This window comes from Rhinopithecus bieti, unplaced genomic scaffold (genome assembly GCF_001698545.2).
Source record: "Rhinopithecus bieti isolate Rb0 unplaced genomic scaffold, ASM169854v2 scaffold_44745, whole genome shotgun sequence".
NCBI lineage: Eukaryota > Metazoa > Chordata > Mammalia > Primates > Cercopithecidae > Rhinopithecus > Rhinopithecus bieti.
In genome coordinates, this window is record NW_016818280.1 from 191,750 (window position 1) to 207,067 (window position 15,318).

Below are 15,318 nucleotides of genomic sequence, written 5' to 3' on the forward strand. Positions count from 1 at the left end.
TTTTTTTTTTTTTTTTTTAAGACAGAGTCTCGCACTGTCGCCCAGGCTGGAGTGCAGTGGTGCACTCTTGGCTCACCACAAGCTCTGCCTCGCTGGTTCATGCCATGCTTCTGCCTCAGCTTCCCGAGTAGCTACAGGTGCCCACTACCACGCTCGGCTAATTTTTTGTATTTTTTGTATTTTTAGTAGAGACAGGGTTTCACCATGTTAGCCAGGATGGTCTCGATCTCCTGACCTCGTGATCCGCCCGCCTCAGCCTCCCAAAGTGCCGGGATTACAGGTGTGAGCCACCGCATCCGGCTGAGGCCTTCTACTTTTAAATCTCACATTTTACTCTATTTGAGTCTTTTCTAATGAGCATGCAATTTTAAAAATCAAAGTAGATGATTACATAAATAAAATAAACATGCCCCACCCATACCCCCCACTTGTCACCACTGCTCAGCCCCTCCCTAACCAAGCAGCAAGGCAGACACGGCAGGCAGCACGTATCTTTGACACCCAAGCAAGCACATTACCAGCTTTATTCTTCGCAAGTTTTTTGCTGCTTGCAGTTCCAGATCCGTAAGTCACACCATCAATGGTCACCGAGGCACCAAAAGGCTCACTTGGGTTCTCTTAAAATTAAAATTACTTGTTTTAAAACATACTAGTCAAGACATTAAAAGCGTGTAGACAGTCTGCCCACAGCGACAGACAAGGCGCAGTCAGGGGCTGTCCCTGAACAGAGTCAGCCTGTGTTTAACTGCAGAGACCTGGGGCTCCCTAGGACTGGAGATGGGCAGCGGACAGGCAGCAGCAAAGGGCACAGCTGGGAAAGTGGAGGGAAATGGGGCACGTGGGAGATGGTGAGCCAGAGGGGTGGCAGAAGGCTGAGGGGCAGAGCCTCCTATGACAGGGACTGAGGTCTATGAAAGACGGACACAGGACTGTTGGAATGGGAAAGCACAAGATGTGGCTTGCCAAAGAAACACCACCCCAAAGGATGAGTGACCCCCAGGCTCCGGCTTCCAAGGGGAAGACAGACTGGTCTTCACAAAGGTGTGTGATGAGGGCGCCCAAGGAAAACAGAGCTGGTGGGAAATGCATGCCCAAGGACCCTTCAGACACCCAGGGGCACCAGGAGACCAGGAAAAGGACCCAGTGCACAGTGGGGAGGACTTGCTTGCAATAAGGCTGTCTATGACAACACAGGATCAGAAACCAGCAAAGCAGATGGGGCAGGACAAAAGGAAGGTGGGGAGAGGGGACAGACTGGAAGGCGAAAGCAGAGCCACCCACTCGGACGGGGGAAAGCAGAGCCACCCACTCGGACGGGGCGTGGCTCCAGGAAACCAGCCACCCATCTGCAGCACGTTGCTCTCTACCTTCCCTTCCCTCCCATCCCAGTAGAGGAGGGCTAGTGGTCAGCACCTGCTTCCCCAGGCCTGACTGAAGTGACACCTTGTGATTCTTTAGGACTGACATGGGGAAGGTTAGACTTACCACATTCAAAGAAATTATAGACAGGGCGGACCTTGAGGACACGCTGCATATACTCATGCAGGATGCAGACCTCGGATTTCCCGTTGGGGTTAATGACAAATTCTGTGACAAAAAGGATCATCTCAGCAAGTGTGAAGCAGTGCCACAAGCTAGCACACAGCTTCCTATTACCATGTCAGTAACTAGGGGCTCGCCACCATGAATGTGGCAGACCCCTGCATTCATGGGATAAACATAAGCTTTGAACGAAATGCAACTCATAAAACATGCCCTCAACACATCACATTAGAAATAAAAACAGAATCAGTCTGCTGATGTTAAAATGCAGAGGCTTATACCTTTCTTTGTAGGTGCATCTTGCACTGATAAAGTAATGAGCTTCTGATTGGCTGGCAAAATGGGCCTCTCGGACTCCGCCTGCTTCCGCTTCATTTCCCGATTGAATTGCCGCCGCTCAGCCCAAGTTCTGAATTTCTTCACAGTAACTTGCTCAAAATCAAAACGCTTCTCCAGGTAGCTTCGAAATTCCTCGAGATCTGTCCCAGATTTACCAGAGAACCAAATTACTTAACTTCCAACATAGGAGTCAGGTTCTCACAGCCCAGTGCGTGGGGCAGGCCCAGGTCATGTTACACTACTTCTCTTCCCCGTCCCTTTCAAAGTGGAGGGAAGCAAAGAATGAAGCCCTCCCTACAGCAGCTCAGATTATTCTGGCAGGTCCCTTCTGGATGAATTTCTGAGACGTTCTTTTACTACATTTGGGGCAAGAAGAATATAAAAATAAAAAGGAAAAAAGAAAGCTTAAAAAAGTCAGATGGCCTTCAGGACTTCCTCCCTGCATCAAAACAGGTGCCCGAATGCCAACAGCACCCGGGCTCCATGCGCCCGCCACCTCTGACCACCTCTTTTCCTTCTGGCCATCCTGGCCACCTCTGTAGTCAGCAACACACCCAGGCAGCTCCCTGCACAGGGTCTTGCATTTGTCACATTTCCTCCCGGGCCACTTCCCCATCCTCAGCAAGAGCCCCCATCACAGGCTCCTCTAGGGCACCCCACACTCCACGGAGTTATGAGACAGGCTGGGTAGTGATGTACAGACAAACAGAAACCTAGAAAATGGAAAGTGCTCTTTCAAAGTAATCCAGCAGGTGGGTTCACAGAGACCTGCCGCACCTGAAGAGAGAACTAAGACTTAAATGGTGGGACTAGGCTAAAAGACACGGAAGAGAGAATGGGAAACACCAGTATACATCCATCAAGCAATTGCAGGATTGAAGAGGGAACTGTCCACAAAATGGTGACAGTTTCCCAACACTGAGTCATGGATTAAAGAGGCTGACTGAGCTCATCAAGATAAATCAAAACAATGCCACATGAGCACATCCTACTGAAAAAGCAAGACTTAGGGAAAGATCATACAACCAGAGAGAAAAGGGCCCACTGCCAGTGCCAGCAGCCATCTCCCCAGCATGCAGGCCCTGCAGAGCCCAGGGACAGGAGCCTAGGGTGCTGCACCCAGGCAGCTTCTTGCAAGGACAGAAAGACAAGCCTTTCAGCCACATCAACAGTGGAGGTGCGCAGCCCCTTGCTGACAAGTACAACTAGGAACAATGATGGCCTTCATTAGAAAAACAAAGCTCATGGGTCCCAGGAGGCAAGAAGGGAAGAGTCCTTCAAAAACTCACCAACAGATTCGTCTTTGCACACCTCGACTTTGGCCTTCACCTGCCCCAGGGCCCCAGGGGCTGCCTCAGCCCCTAGTGGGTCTTTCTCATCTGGGGGCCCCGGGTCAGCACCCATAGAGTCAGGCTCATCCAGGGGAAACTCCAGCTCTGCAGATCGGCTCAGAGGCTTGACAGGGGACACATCCCCACTAGGGGTGAGGTCACTGCTTTGCTCCCGTTCCTCGTTGTCCTTCATTTTCTTATAATGCAGACAAGGGATGCTACTCAGAGGAGGGTCGTGTTTCTGTGGATAGTGAAATTGCAATATGGATTACAAGGACAACCCGAGAGTTTGAAACTCTGATGCCTTTCACCGGCCTCTGCTTGGCTGCGGTGCCGTGTGTGGGGATGTGCACGTTTTGGTCTGAGAACTTACAAGCCTAAAGTCACGACTGATGCCTCCCCTACCCGTATGCTTCCCGTTCCCAAGAAGTATGGCCTGGACCAGGTGACCACCCGAGACTCTCTGTGTAGGTACACTGGGACTCCAGAGTTATGGAATGTCATGATCCACCCGTCAGGCAGCGGTTCTGTAGGTGGGCGGCCACGACCTGCACAGGAAGACAAGAACATCCTATAATCACTGTAAAAACATTTGGAATTGTTGTCACAGCACCTCCCACACAAGAAATTCTTGGGTACTATGCATGTGTTTATCTGGGTCTTCACAAAGATTCGAAGTTCCTCTCTCCTTGCTCACTGCTATGCTTCTAGGCCTAGGACAGATAGCATGTGGCCTGAGGTGGGAATTTACACGTGTCAAACCAGCACATGAAGGAGCACAGAACAGGTCCGTGCAAGATACAAGTCCCAGCCTCAGCTCCTGCCTCCACATCTGGTAAGCACTGTAGACACTGGACTCCTCTCCTGCCTGCCTGGCTGTGGCCAGAGGCGCCTTGGGGCTGGGTGAGCTTTGCTAATAAACTGCATGGCTGTCAGCCACTGCTCCCAGGGACCAGGTGACAAGTCTTCATTGTAACTGAGCTGCACTCTCAGCAGCATACAAAACACTGCTTCAAATGATTCCGTTTCTAAGTCAGTTTAATGCACTACTCCCAACCCCTTCTTTGCTTTATAGGCAGTTGTGAGGAAGAGGTTCACGATTTATCAACCTGCCACCTGCCACCAGGCCTGACTGCTGAGAAGAGCATAAAGCAAAGATGTAACTAAAACTTAACTTTCTCACAGGTATTGGGAACAAATTAAAAACTTAGAAAGACTAGCCTAGGCAACACAGCAAGACTCCGACTCTACAAAAACCTTTTAAAAATTATCCAGACATGGCCAGGCACGGTGGCTCAAGCCTGTAATCCCAGCACTTTGGGAGGCCGAGATGGGCGGATCACGAGGTCAGGAGATCGAGACCATCCTGGCTAACACGGTGAAACCCCGTCTCTACTAAAAAAAATACAAAAAAACTAGCCAGGCGATGTGGCGGGCGCCTGTAGTCCCAGTTACTCAGGAGGCTGAGGCAGAAGAATGGCGTAAACCCGGGAGCGGAGCTTGCAGTGAGCCGAGATCGCGCCACTGTACTCCAGCCTGGGCGACAGAGCGTCTCAAAAAGAAAAAAAAAAAATTATCCAGACATGGCCGCACACACCTATAGTCCCAGCTACTTGGGAGGCTGAGGGGGGAGGATCACTTGAGCCTGGGAGGCTGAGGCTGCAGTGAGCTATGATCGTGCCACTGCACTCCAACCTGGGTAACAGCAAAACCTCACCTCAAACAAAAAAATTAGAAAACAGAAGAAAGCAAATTAAATCTTAAAAAATATACATAAGGGGAAAAAGGGCCAGTGACTCTCAGGGCCAGGTCCCCACCAAGTGGCCCTGACCCTGGACCTGACACCTGCACCCAGGTCACCATCAGGTGATGATCCAGGAAGGGAGTGTTAAAGGTCGGGGTGCACGCACACTGCGGGGGTGCTCTCCCCACGGAGTCAGGTCCAGATGGAGCTGCCTCCTGCCAGCTTTGGGCTAAGTCAGGAAAAGAAGCAAAGTGAATAAGGAGCCAGGCAAGAGACAGGCCACGGGTCTGCTGGGGCTGCTCCTCTGTGACTGTGAGTGGACACAAAGTTGGCCCAGCCACCTGAGGGAGGGATCACATGCAGCTGTCCATCTGTGAGCATCCAGGCATCCAGGCCAGAATGGCTGCTGACCTGTGAGCTGTGCAGGACGAACGTGGATTTACCTTCTGAATCAGCCTGCTGAAACTGCAGCACCAAACCAGCCTCCTAGAGGCCCCGAGGTCAAGCCTCCTGTCCCCAGCCCCAGAAGCTGAAGCCCCAGGTTTACCCTGCCTACAACCTTCTAGCCCAAAAGCCCTCCTGCTTAACTGCTACCAACACGACATAGGCAGCAACATGTGGCACCTGGCATGGCTGACTTGTCCCCTCAATGGCCCAAGGAGAATGGCCATGTGCCACCCGCCCCTTGCTTTGCTCCCAGTCGCACCCTGCCACCTTCTGCACCTCAGTCTTCAGCCTGGGGTCTCACCTGTGAGCATGAGTCCCCGTGCATCTCTTCAGTCCCTCTACCAAGTCCCACATCTCCACCAGGACCCTCGCAGGTGCCTCCAAGCCACCAACTCCAACTCCCCCAACACCTGCACTACATCAACGACAGAGCCTCACAGCGCAACTCTGGGTGCCTCCCAAGTGCTCTCCCCCTGCCCTCAACTCAAAGTTGAGGAAGTGCCACATCTACCAGGGCACTTCCACCCTGCCCACCTGAAGTAAACGCACCATGTGTGGCCCAGAAGCCATGTTGTTAAACAAAAATCAAGTAACACCACTTGCTTCTGGTGGCTTCCTGTGACACTTGGTACAGAACCAGAACCTGGACCACATACTATCACCTGCCATCTCACTGTGCACACACCTCTGCCCTTGGCCTCCACACCCTCCAGCTGATGGTCATGCTGGCTCCTGGCATGCACCAACATCTCCTCCTGACCCCCTCAGAAGTCCCCTCCCACTCCTCTGCACAGTGCCTGCTGCTCTGTGGTTTCCATAGCCCACACCAGGATCTGAATCTGGGTCATGCACCAGGACGTCCTTGCAACCTTACATCCTGTGTTTCCCTCCTCAGACATGACTGTCCTGTCCTCAAACATGCCTCCACCCAGCCCACTACCTGGTACCAGAGCTCTCTCAAAGCATTTCTGCTAAGGAAGTAACCACCCTTCCACTGCCCTGGAATACCCACCACTTCTGACCCACCCACGTACTTTTGAGCACTGTTTTAATCTTGGTCATCATCGGCTGCACACTCGTCTCTCCATCGGACGGATGGTCGCTGTCTCCGCCATATTTTTCCTCTGTTCGCCTCTTTTTGGGGGCACAAAGGCCTTCCTCCAGCAGAGCATCCACATCGTTGTCAAAGTCATCCTGCAAAACACGCTGTTCAGACACCAGAGCCCCTGGCGCTCATGCTCCTGCACCAGGAGAGCTCAACAGCATTCCTGAGAACAGACACAGAAAGAAGGTGCTCTCACGGGGCCTAGATGTGCCCTTAGGGTGCATGATCATCTGAAAAACAAACGGGATGAAGCTACCAGCTGACACCAACACGCCTGGTCCGGGGCACACACTGCCAAGGAGCGTCTCAGCAGCACCTGTTGCCTCAGGTGCTGGATCAGGGGTGCAAGGTCTATCCATGGGCCAAACTTTTCATTAGGAAACTTTAAAAATGTGGACTCCTTACATCTTTCTCTTCTCCACATTAACGTTATTCCACCTCAGAGACGATTTTGGTTTTGTTTCTTTTTTAATTTCCCTGCTTTCAAAAGATGCTGCAATTCCCAAATCTCTCTTTGGGTTTTGCTAAGAGCCCTCTAAAGGAGGGGCTGCCAACATACCTCGTAGGGGAAATTCAAGGCCTCTTCATCCACTCTGTCTCTCTGAACGATTGCTTTAGCCGTGAACCCGCCTGCTCCTTCTTCATCTAGCTCCAAATTGTCAGTAAAATCTTCTAACTCATCGAGCACTGCATACTCCACTCTCTTTTCCTGATCCAGCTCATTCTCCTCATCCTTCTTATCAGCACTCTCACCCCCTATGCCTACCCCATCACCAACACTCCCGCCAAAGGGACAAGCATGCACGTCCCCAATGACAGGGCTAAGGAGCAGACCGCACTCCGCCCGCACGTCGCGCTCTGCTCCTGTGTACAGCACCTTCCTGTCCTTACTCCTGCAGCTCTCGGTAAAGCTCACGCTAATCTTTACATCCTTAAGCAACTTAAGGTCAGGGGAGAACTTCCGGACCGCAGGTGCGTGCCGGGCGGTGCGCGGGCTGTGGCCACTACAGTTCGGGTCTATGAGGAGGCGGCCCTTAGAGAAGGATCCTTTGGAGAGAAGAGAAGCTCCGTAGAAGTTGAAGGGGTCCTCGGCAGGGAGTTCGGACTGTCCATCACCACCAGAGCCAACGTCCATTACCTCTGCACCACTGGACGTTTGCAGGGGAGGTGGTGGAGACTGCTCACGGGGCAGCGCTTGGAAGGGGCGAGCTCGGCTCTCCATCACCGCTTCTCCTGCGGGCCCACACGGGAGCGGAGAGGGGCTCTCATCTGTCTCCATATTAAAAGCGCTTAAGACTAGTTTACAAGACCAGAGTTTTACAAGCCCTCACATAAATCTACACAGCTAACATGCACAAGTCCGCTGAGACCCAGGCGCGTCCTGCCGCGCTGTGTGCTGGCGGCTTAGTCAAGCTGGCCACATTGCTCTTTTCATTAATGTAGACAGCTTTTAGAACCACTGCCTCAATTATTGGAAATCACAATGCACTCAGCTTAAGTGACTGGCGACTAAGCGAGTCTGTCTTCATGCCGGAGTGGCACCTTTCTTCTTCTACCTGCAAAGAAATTTAAAAATATCATCACAAAATGACAGAAACCTTCCACTTCCCTGGTACCAAGTTAAAAGTCAAGCACTGTTAACAGCACAGTAAAGGGCTTCAAATAATATTCCCTAAGAGGACCTTTTAGGCATCAGAACAAATTAACCTTACTTTTTTTCTTCAGAACCTGAATTATAACAAATCCAAAGTTAAATATTTTGTTAACTGCCCACTTTAATTCCTACTTCAGAAACACAAAAACTATATAATCATAAGGCTCAAAAAATATTTTAAAAATTTACACTAAACTCCACCACAGCATTCTTCTAACTCAGATAAGCAAGCATGCGGTGGGAGGCACCCTTTCTGGAACACACAGAAGCCACGTGGCCTCCCTCAGGCCACTGGAGCACAGCAATCCACTCACCTGCAAGGGCTGGGTCAGTCAAAGGGCGAGCGCGAGACCCTCAGCTCAACTCTGCGGCACTAGGGGCCTCAGAGGCATGGCCAGGCGCTCTGCTACTCAGGGACCCCAGGGCTCTCCTGGGCCCACAGGGTAGCACGTGGACGGGGACAGTGATGCAGCGTGCTGAGGTCACCAGAGGTGGCAGCATAGTTCTGTTCCCGATGGAGGAGAGGGGTGGGTGGCTGTGGGGAAGGGACCTGCCAGGATTTGGGGTGGGGAGCCACAAGAGACAGCTGGAGCCGAGGCACAGAGAGGCCTGGGTGCCATCTGCAGCCTGTTCCGCCCTGGGGACAATAAGGAGCCACTGAAGGTGAAGCGACTCTCATGCCACAAGTAGGCTCCTACTTGAGAGGGGAGACCCACAGCTGTGCCAGGCAGAAGCAACTGCACCCGAGGCACGGGGACAGTCCTCCAGGCCAGAGGACAAAGGTGTGAAAGAGGCCCAGGCAATGGGCCAAGAACAGTGTCACAGAACTGACCGCACTTGTTGACCCAGTGGAAGTGGACAGCAGAGAAAAGAGGGAACTAAAGACAGGGAACCTAAAAGACACGACAGGACAACCAATTCCAGCATGCAGGCAGGAGGGCCTACCGCGAGGAGAACGGCAGGGGAGCCTCCAGGCAGGCCTCTGAGGATGCACGCCACAACTCCTGACGCCATGACTGGCCCCCAGATACGGAAGGGCCAGGATGGCAACTGAGGAGGTAGTCGCAAACCACCAGCAGGAAGGGCCCACCCGAGATGGGGTTTACAGGATGAAACCCTCTAGGAAAGCCTTACTACAGAGGGAAGGCATGCAAGAAAGGGACAACATGAAAGCAGAGAAGAATCGGGTCTGAGGGGGCAGGCGGAAAATCCCTTGCATCAGAGGCAGGAGGAGCACAGTGCAGCGACACACGCACATGCACACTCCCAGAACCGTGCCATAGGAACACGCGTGGGCATGCACATGCATGCACACCAGTAAAGATGGCACAACATGCAAACCGCACTGCAATGACATAACATCCTCCCAAAGATTCGCGAAAGAACAGGAGAGATGGCAGACGTCCACGCATTTAACAAGGGATAGGGTATGGTGGCTGTACTTCGAAGGGGACCACGACATGAAAACCAGAGACTAGTTTAGGTTTACTCAAATACACCTGAACAAGCTATCAAAACGTTGCAATCTACTCTAAGGAACGCAACTACATGGGAGACAAGTCCACAGGCCTGGACAGCACTGGCAGGGCCAATGACGCAGCTGTGCTGTCACCCCATTTCCTGGATTCCTAGGATGTCCCTAACATTTCTGATCCAATGGGAATTCACCACAGTAGGTCGCCGAAAGATGTGCGCATCCCAAAGGTGGCTAAGGATCCAGGCGAAACATAAGACATAGCTAATAACTGACTAATAAAGTGCCGAAGACGCTCAGGGAGGCTGTGGGCGGCCAACGCAGGCCCCCAGGCACGAGGAACACTAAGTGGGGTGAAGGTCAGTCTCCCTGGGCAGCCAAGAACAGACGCATTTCAGAGAACAGCACCGCCGAAGGGGTCAATGCCCCAGTGCCACAGATTACCGAGTGGGGCCAACAGACACCTCAGAATCATGCAGTCCCAGCAGAGCCCTGGTGAAAGTCAATTCGTGATTCTGGGAACACAAAAAGCTAACTTGAAGAAGCTACAAGGAGGCAGGGGATAGAGACCGAACAGTGTTGGCGGAATGGGGAGAGCCCTTGCTACGCGACAGAAGGAAAAAGAAGCAGCCAGAGTAGACATTCGCAAGCAAAAGGTGCTATAGGGGCTTGAGAGCGCGCGCTGAGAAATGGCAGGCAGGCAAGGAATCTGGCCGCCATGCAAATAGGTGAGCTCCTTGGGAAAGCAGGAAACCTGGCCGGTCCCAGAGCTCAGTGGTGGGCAGTCCCCCTGGTCAGTTCCTTCCTCCCCCTCTAGCCAAGGCTTCCTCCATTCATCGCACGACACACACGCATCCTAGATGCTGCAGACCACAAGGTGGACAGAAACCGCTGGCTCTAGCAGAGGTCACATCTTAGGGGCGGAGGGTGATGGAGCGGCTAACAACTAAGAAGAGTAATGTGGCACTGTCCAGGGGCATGCCAAGAAGTATCAAGCAAAACAAAACCAAGGAAAGCGCCTGAAGAGGGGACGGCAGTTTTTCAGGAAGGGGATCGCAATGAAGGCCCCTGCATGGCCTGTTCGCCACGTGAAGGCAGAGGAGTAAGGCCAGGTGGGTAATAGGGGGGCTGGGAGGAAGGATCCACCGTGACACTAAGAGGAAATGGCAGAGGGCTGGGGGTCAGGAATGTGGTGTGGGACCAGCTTGGGCCGCCGCCAGTGTGCTGAGGGGATGTGAGCAGTGGGCCAGGTCCAATGAGGGCAGATGGATCAGGGCTGGTCGCTCCAAGGGCTGCTACGCAGGGAACTTGTGGCCTTTTAGTTGAGAGAGATTAACCTCGGGCCCCCACCCGGATAGGAAGGCCCAAAAGCAGTGGGCATCCCAGCTGATTCCAAGGATAGTGGTGGCAACCAACGCCTCCGCGGCGCCAAGCCCTGTTCTAAGCACTTTAAGCATTTTAACTCACCCCAGTTTCTCACATAGCACATATGAAAGAAAGGTTCACTCATGTGCTCAACGGTCGGCACAAGCTAAGAAGCTGATGGAAAACTGCTTTACAAAGGCCCCAGGCCAAGCTGGCTTGCAATCTACCATCAGCCCTCCTGTTTTATTGCCATCCTTATGGTTTAAGAATCCACTGCTGGGCTGGGCCGGCCGGTGCTGCAATGCTGTAAATCGCCAGCACTTTGGAGGCCGAGGCGGCGGATGCACGAGGTCAGGAGATCAAAGAACGCATCCTGGCAAGCATGGCTGAAAGGCGCCTGTCTCTAGCTAAGAAAAAAAAATTAGCCGGGCATGGTGGCGGGTGCCTATAGTCCCAGCTACTCAGGAGGCTGAGACAGGAGAATGGCATGAACCCAGGAGGCGGAGATTGCAGTGAGTGGAGATCACGCCACTGCACTCCAGCCTGGGCAACAAATTGAGAGTCCATCTCAAAAAAAAAAAAAAAAAAAAAAGGTCACTCTGTGTCCAGGCACAGTGGCTCACGCCTGTAATCCCAGCACTTTGGGAGGCTGAGGCAGGCAGATCATTTGAGGTCAGGAGTTTGAGACCAGCCTGGCCAACATGGTGAAACCCCGTCTCTACCAAAAATACAAAAATCAGCCAGGCGTGGTGGTTGTGGAAGCCTGCAGTCCCAGCTACTTGGGAGGCGGAAGCAGGAGAATCACTTGAACCCGGGAGGCAGAAGTTGCGTGAGCTGAGATCGCACCACTGCACTCCAGTCTGGGCGACAGAGCAAGATTCTGTCTTTAAAAAAAAAAAGAAGAAGAAAAAGAATCACTCTGTGTCCAGAAAAACTATAGGTGGTGGATACGGAGTGAGGACCAAAGGTGACAGTAAAGAGACTTAGAGGTTCACCAGGTAGGCTGGGCCAGGATGTTAACTTGGAGGTGGTGGAAAACGGTCTGTGCTTAGAAATAGAAGGTGGGTTGACAGGGCCTCCTTAGGACTGCATGAAGGTGTAAGAAAGAGAGGACTCAAAGGGACTTTAGACAGGCCAAGGAATGTTTTGGCATGGGTGAAGATTTGAGTTTGGTTTGGATATGGCTATTTGGCACGAGAGTAACACACGGAGATATAGAAGAGGTGGCCAGAAACACCAGGCTGGAGCCTAGAAGGGAGGCCAGGGCTGGAGCTGTTAAGACGTCAAGGAAAGTTGGCATTAAAGCCAGGAGGCTGGATGACATCACAAAGGAGGGGGCTACAACAAGAGAGTCTAAGACTGGGCAAGCCAGCCAGAAAGTACATTTCCTACCCCAAGGTCATGGTGAGACTACAAAACAGCCCCTGGGAAGTGCTCCACACAGTGCCTGGCCGCAAAGGGCTCAAAGGGGAGCTCTCCACCCATAGGCCTCCCCACTGCTCCAGCTGACCAAACACCGGATGCAAACCCTGACTTGCCAACAGGACCATCAGACAGGAACGGGCTCACAGCAAGCTCCCCTGGACCCCTGGCACGGGGAGAAAACCCATACACTTGGACAACACCTTTCTTCCTAGTCCACTTGCTGTGCTGGCTAATCGAGGCACTGGCTGTGACGGGCCAGCACCAGTGCCAGCGCCATGGATGCTGCCTTTTGGTCAAGTCTCTCCCGCTGCAGCCTCCCGCCCAACCCAGCGGCAGTATGACCTCATCCGTTCCTTTTGTCATCCTCCAACAGGCCTCACATGCCGCACTTAGAGACAACACTGGGTACCCCGCGCTGGCCATTCACTCCCTTTTGTGAATTAACTCCCTTTTTTTGGGCCACTCCCACAGCCAGGAGTCTAGTCTGGACAGGAAACAGTGGATCCTCGCCTGGTGGTTGGCCTCGAACAGTCGACAGCCATAGACGGGACTGCCGTGCAGGAACAAGGTACATGCAAGCATGCAAAAAGGCAAATCAGACTCCTGCCACAAGAAAGCCAAGTCCATCGGTTAACACCAGACAGACATCACTGTCAACAGGTTGCCACCTTCCATTTATTTCCGCCATGCTCATTGTTACAATAAAACCGTATCCCAATTATCTACGTGACACTCAACCCGTGAGCATTTGATGGACAAAAAGACTTAGGCGACTTCTTGGATTTCCCAAACTGTGTTAACGCCGGCAGGGTCCCAGGCGAGCACTGTCCCTGTCCACACCTTTCCCGCCTGAAGGCGATGCTAGGCTTCGGGCCCGCGGGGAGAGGAGCCTCTTTACCCAGGCGGACAGCCACTACAGTCGGCAACGCCTGGGCCCGGGGCCAGCCCCCCAGCCCCGGAGGGGTCCCCACCCCGCGCTCCCCACCGCCCGCGGCCATGTTGCCTCACAAAGGCCGGGCTCCGCGCCCCGGCCCCNTCACGCATTTAACAAGGGATAGGGTATGGTGGCTGTACTTCGAAGGGGACACGACATGAAAACCAGAGACTAGTTTAGGTTTACTCAATACACTGAACAACTATCCACTTGCAATCTACTCTAAGGAACGCACTACATGGAGACAAGGTCACAGGGCCTGGACACACTGGCAGGGCAATGACCACTGTGCTGTCACCCCATTTCCTGGATTCTAGGATGTCCTAACATTTCTGAATCCAATGGGAATTTCACACAGTAGGTCCCGAAAGATGTGTCCATCAAAGGTGCTAAGGATCCAGGAAACATAGCACATAGCTAATAACTGACTATAAAGTGCCGAAGACGCTCAGGAGGCTGTGGGCGGCAACCAGGCAGGCACGAGGAACACTAAGTGGGGTGAGGTCAGTCTCCTGGCAGCCAAGAAAGACCATTTCAGAGAACAGACCGAGGGGTCAATGCGCCCAGTGCCACAGATTACCAGTGCCAGACACCTCAGAATCTGGCAGTCCCACAGAGACCCTGGTGAGTCAATCGTGATTCTGGGACACAAAAGCTACTTGAAGAAGCTACAAGGAGCAGGGGATTAGAGACCAACAGTGTGGCGGAATGGGGAAGCCTGCTACCACAGAAGGAAAAGAAGCAGCCAGAGTAGACATTCCAAGCAAAGGTGCTAATAGGGGCTGAGCAGCGGCCCTGAAGAAATGCACAGCAGGGAAGTCTGGCGCCATGCAAATGAGTGAGCTCCTTGGGAAAGCAGGAAACCTGCCCGGTCCCAGAGCTCAGTGGTGGGCAGTCCTGGTCAAGTTCCTTCCTCCCCTCTACAAGCTTTCTCCATTCATCGCACACACACACCATCCTAGATGCTGCAGACACAAGGTGGACAAAACCCTGCTCTACAGAGCTCACATTTTAGCGGGGGTGATGGACCGCTAACAACTAAGAAGAGTATGTGCACTGTCACATGCCAAGAAGTATTCAAGCAAAAACAAAACAAGGAAAGCGCCTGAAGAAGGGGAGGCAGTTTTAGGAAGGGGGATCCAAGAAGGCCTCATGGCCTGTGTCCACGTGAAGGCAGAGGAGTAAGCCAGGTGGGTAATAGGGCTGGGAGGAGGGGAAGTTCCACGTGACACTAAGAGGAAATGCAGAGGGCTGGGGTCAGGAATGTGGTGTGGCCAGCTGGGGCAGTGTGCTGAGGGGATGTGACAGTGGGCCAGGTCCATGAGGGCAGATGGATCAGGGCTGGTCCTCCAAGGCTGCTACCAGGACTTTGGCTTTTAGTGAGAGAGATGGGCCACCGGATAGGAAGGCCCAAGCAGTGGCATCAGCTGATTCCAGGATAGTGGTGGCAACCAACCCTCAGCCAAGCCCTGTTCTAAGCACTTTTAAGCATTTTAACTCACCCAGTTCTCACATAGCACTATGAAAGAAAGGTTCACTCATGTGCTCAAGGTCGCACAGCTAAGAAGTGATGGAACTGCTTTACAAGCAGGCAAGCTGGCTTGCATCTACATCACCTCTGTTTTATTCCATCTTATGGTTTAAAAGAATCACTCTGGGCTGGGCGCGGTGCTTCATGCCTGTAATCCCAGCACTTTGGAGGCCGAGGCGGGCGGATCACGAGGTCAGGAGATCAAGACCATCCTGGCTAACATGCTGAACCCTGTCTCTACTAAAAAAACGAAAAATTAGCCGGGCATGGTGGCGGGTGCCTATAGTCCCAGCTACTCAGGAGGCTGAGACAGGAGAATGGCATGAACCCAGGAGGCGGAGATTGCAGTGAGTGGAGATCACGCCACTGCACTCCAGCCTGGGCAACAAATTGAGAGTCCATCTCAAAAAAAAAAAAAAAAAAAAAA

The 15,318-nt window shown here is 52.8% G+C and overlaps 1 protein-coding gene across 1 annotated transcript in view; it reads right to left on the reverse strand.

Annotated features, from left to right (window-relative positions):
* Positions 1–9,044, reverse strand: part of DGCR8 (DGCR8 microprocessor complex subunit) — a 27,958-nt gene extending 18,914 nt beyond the window's left edge. Inside the window, exons 1-7 of the mRNA XM_017856669.1 lie at positions 7,068–9,044; positions 6,438–6,597; positions 3,618–3,760; positions 3,171–3,453; positions 1,824–2,021; positions 1,486–1,587; positions 519–617 (exon numbers count right to left, since the gene is read on the reverse strand). Of these exons, the coding sequence (XP_017712158.1) occupies positions 519–617; positions 1,486–1,587; positions 1,824–2,021; positions 3,171–3,453; positions 3,618–3,760; positions 6,438–6,597; positions 7,068–7,787 (1,705 nt within the window). The 5' untranslated portion in view covers positions 7,788–9,044. The remainder of the gene's footprint in view (positions 1–518; positions 618–1,485; positions 1,588–1,823; positions 2,022–3,170; positions 3,454–3,617; positions 3,761–6,437; positions 6,598–7,067) is intronic.
* Between the last annotated feature and the right edge of the window lie 6,274 nt (positions 9,045–15,318).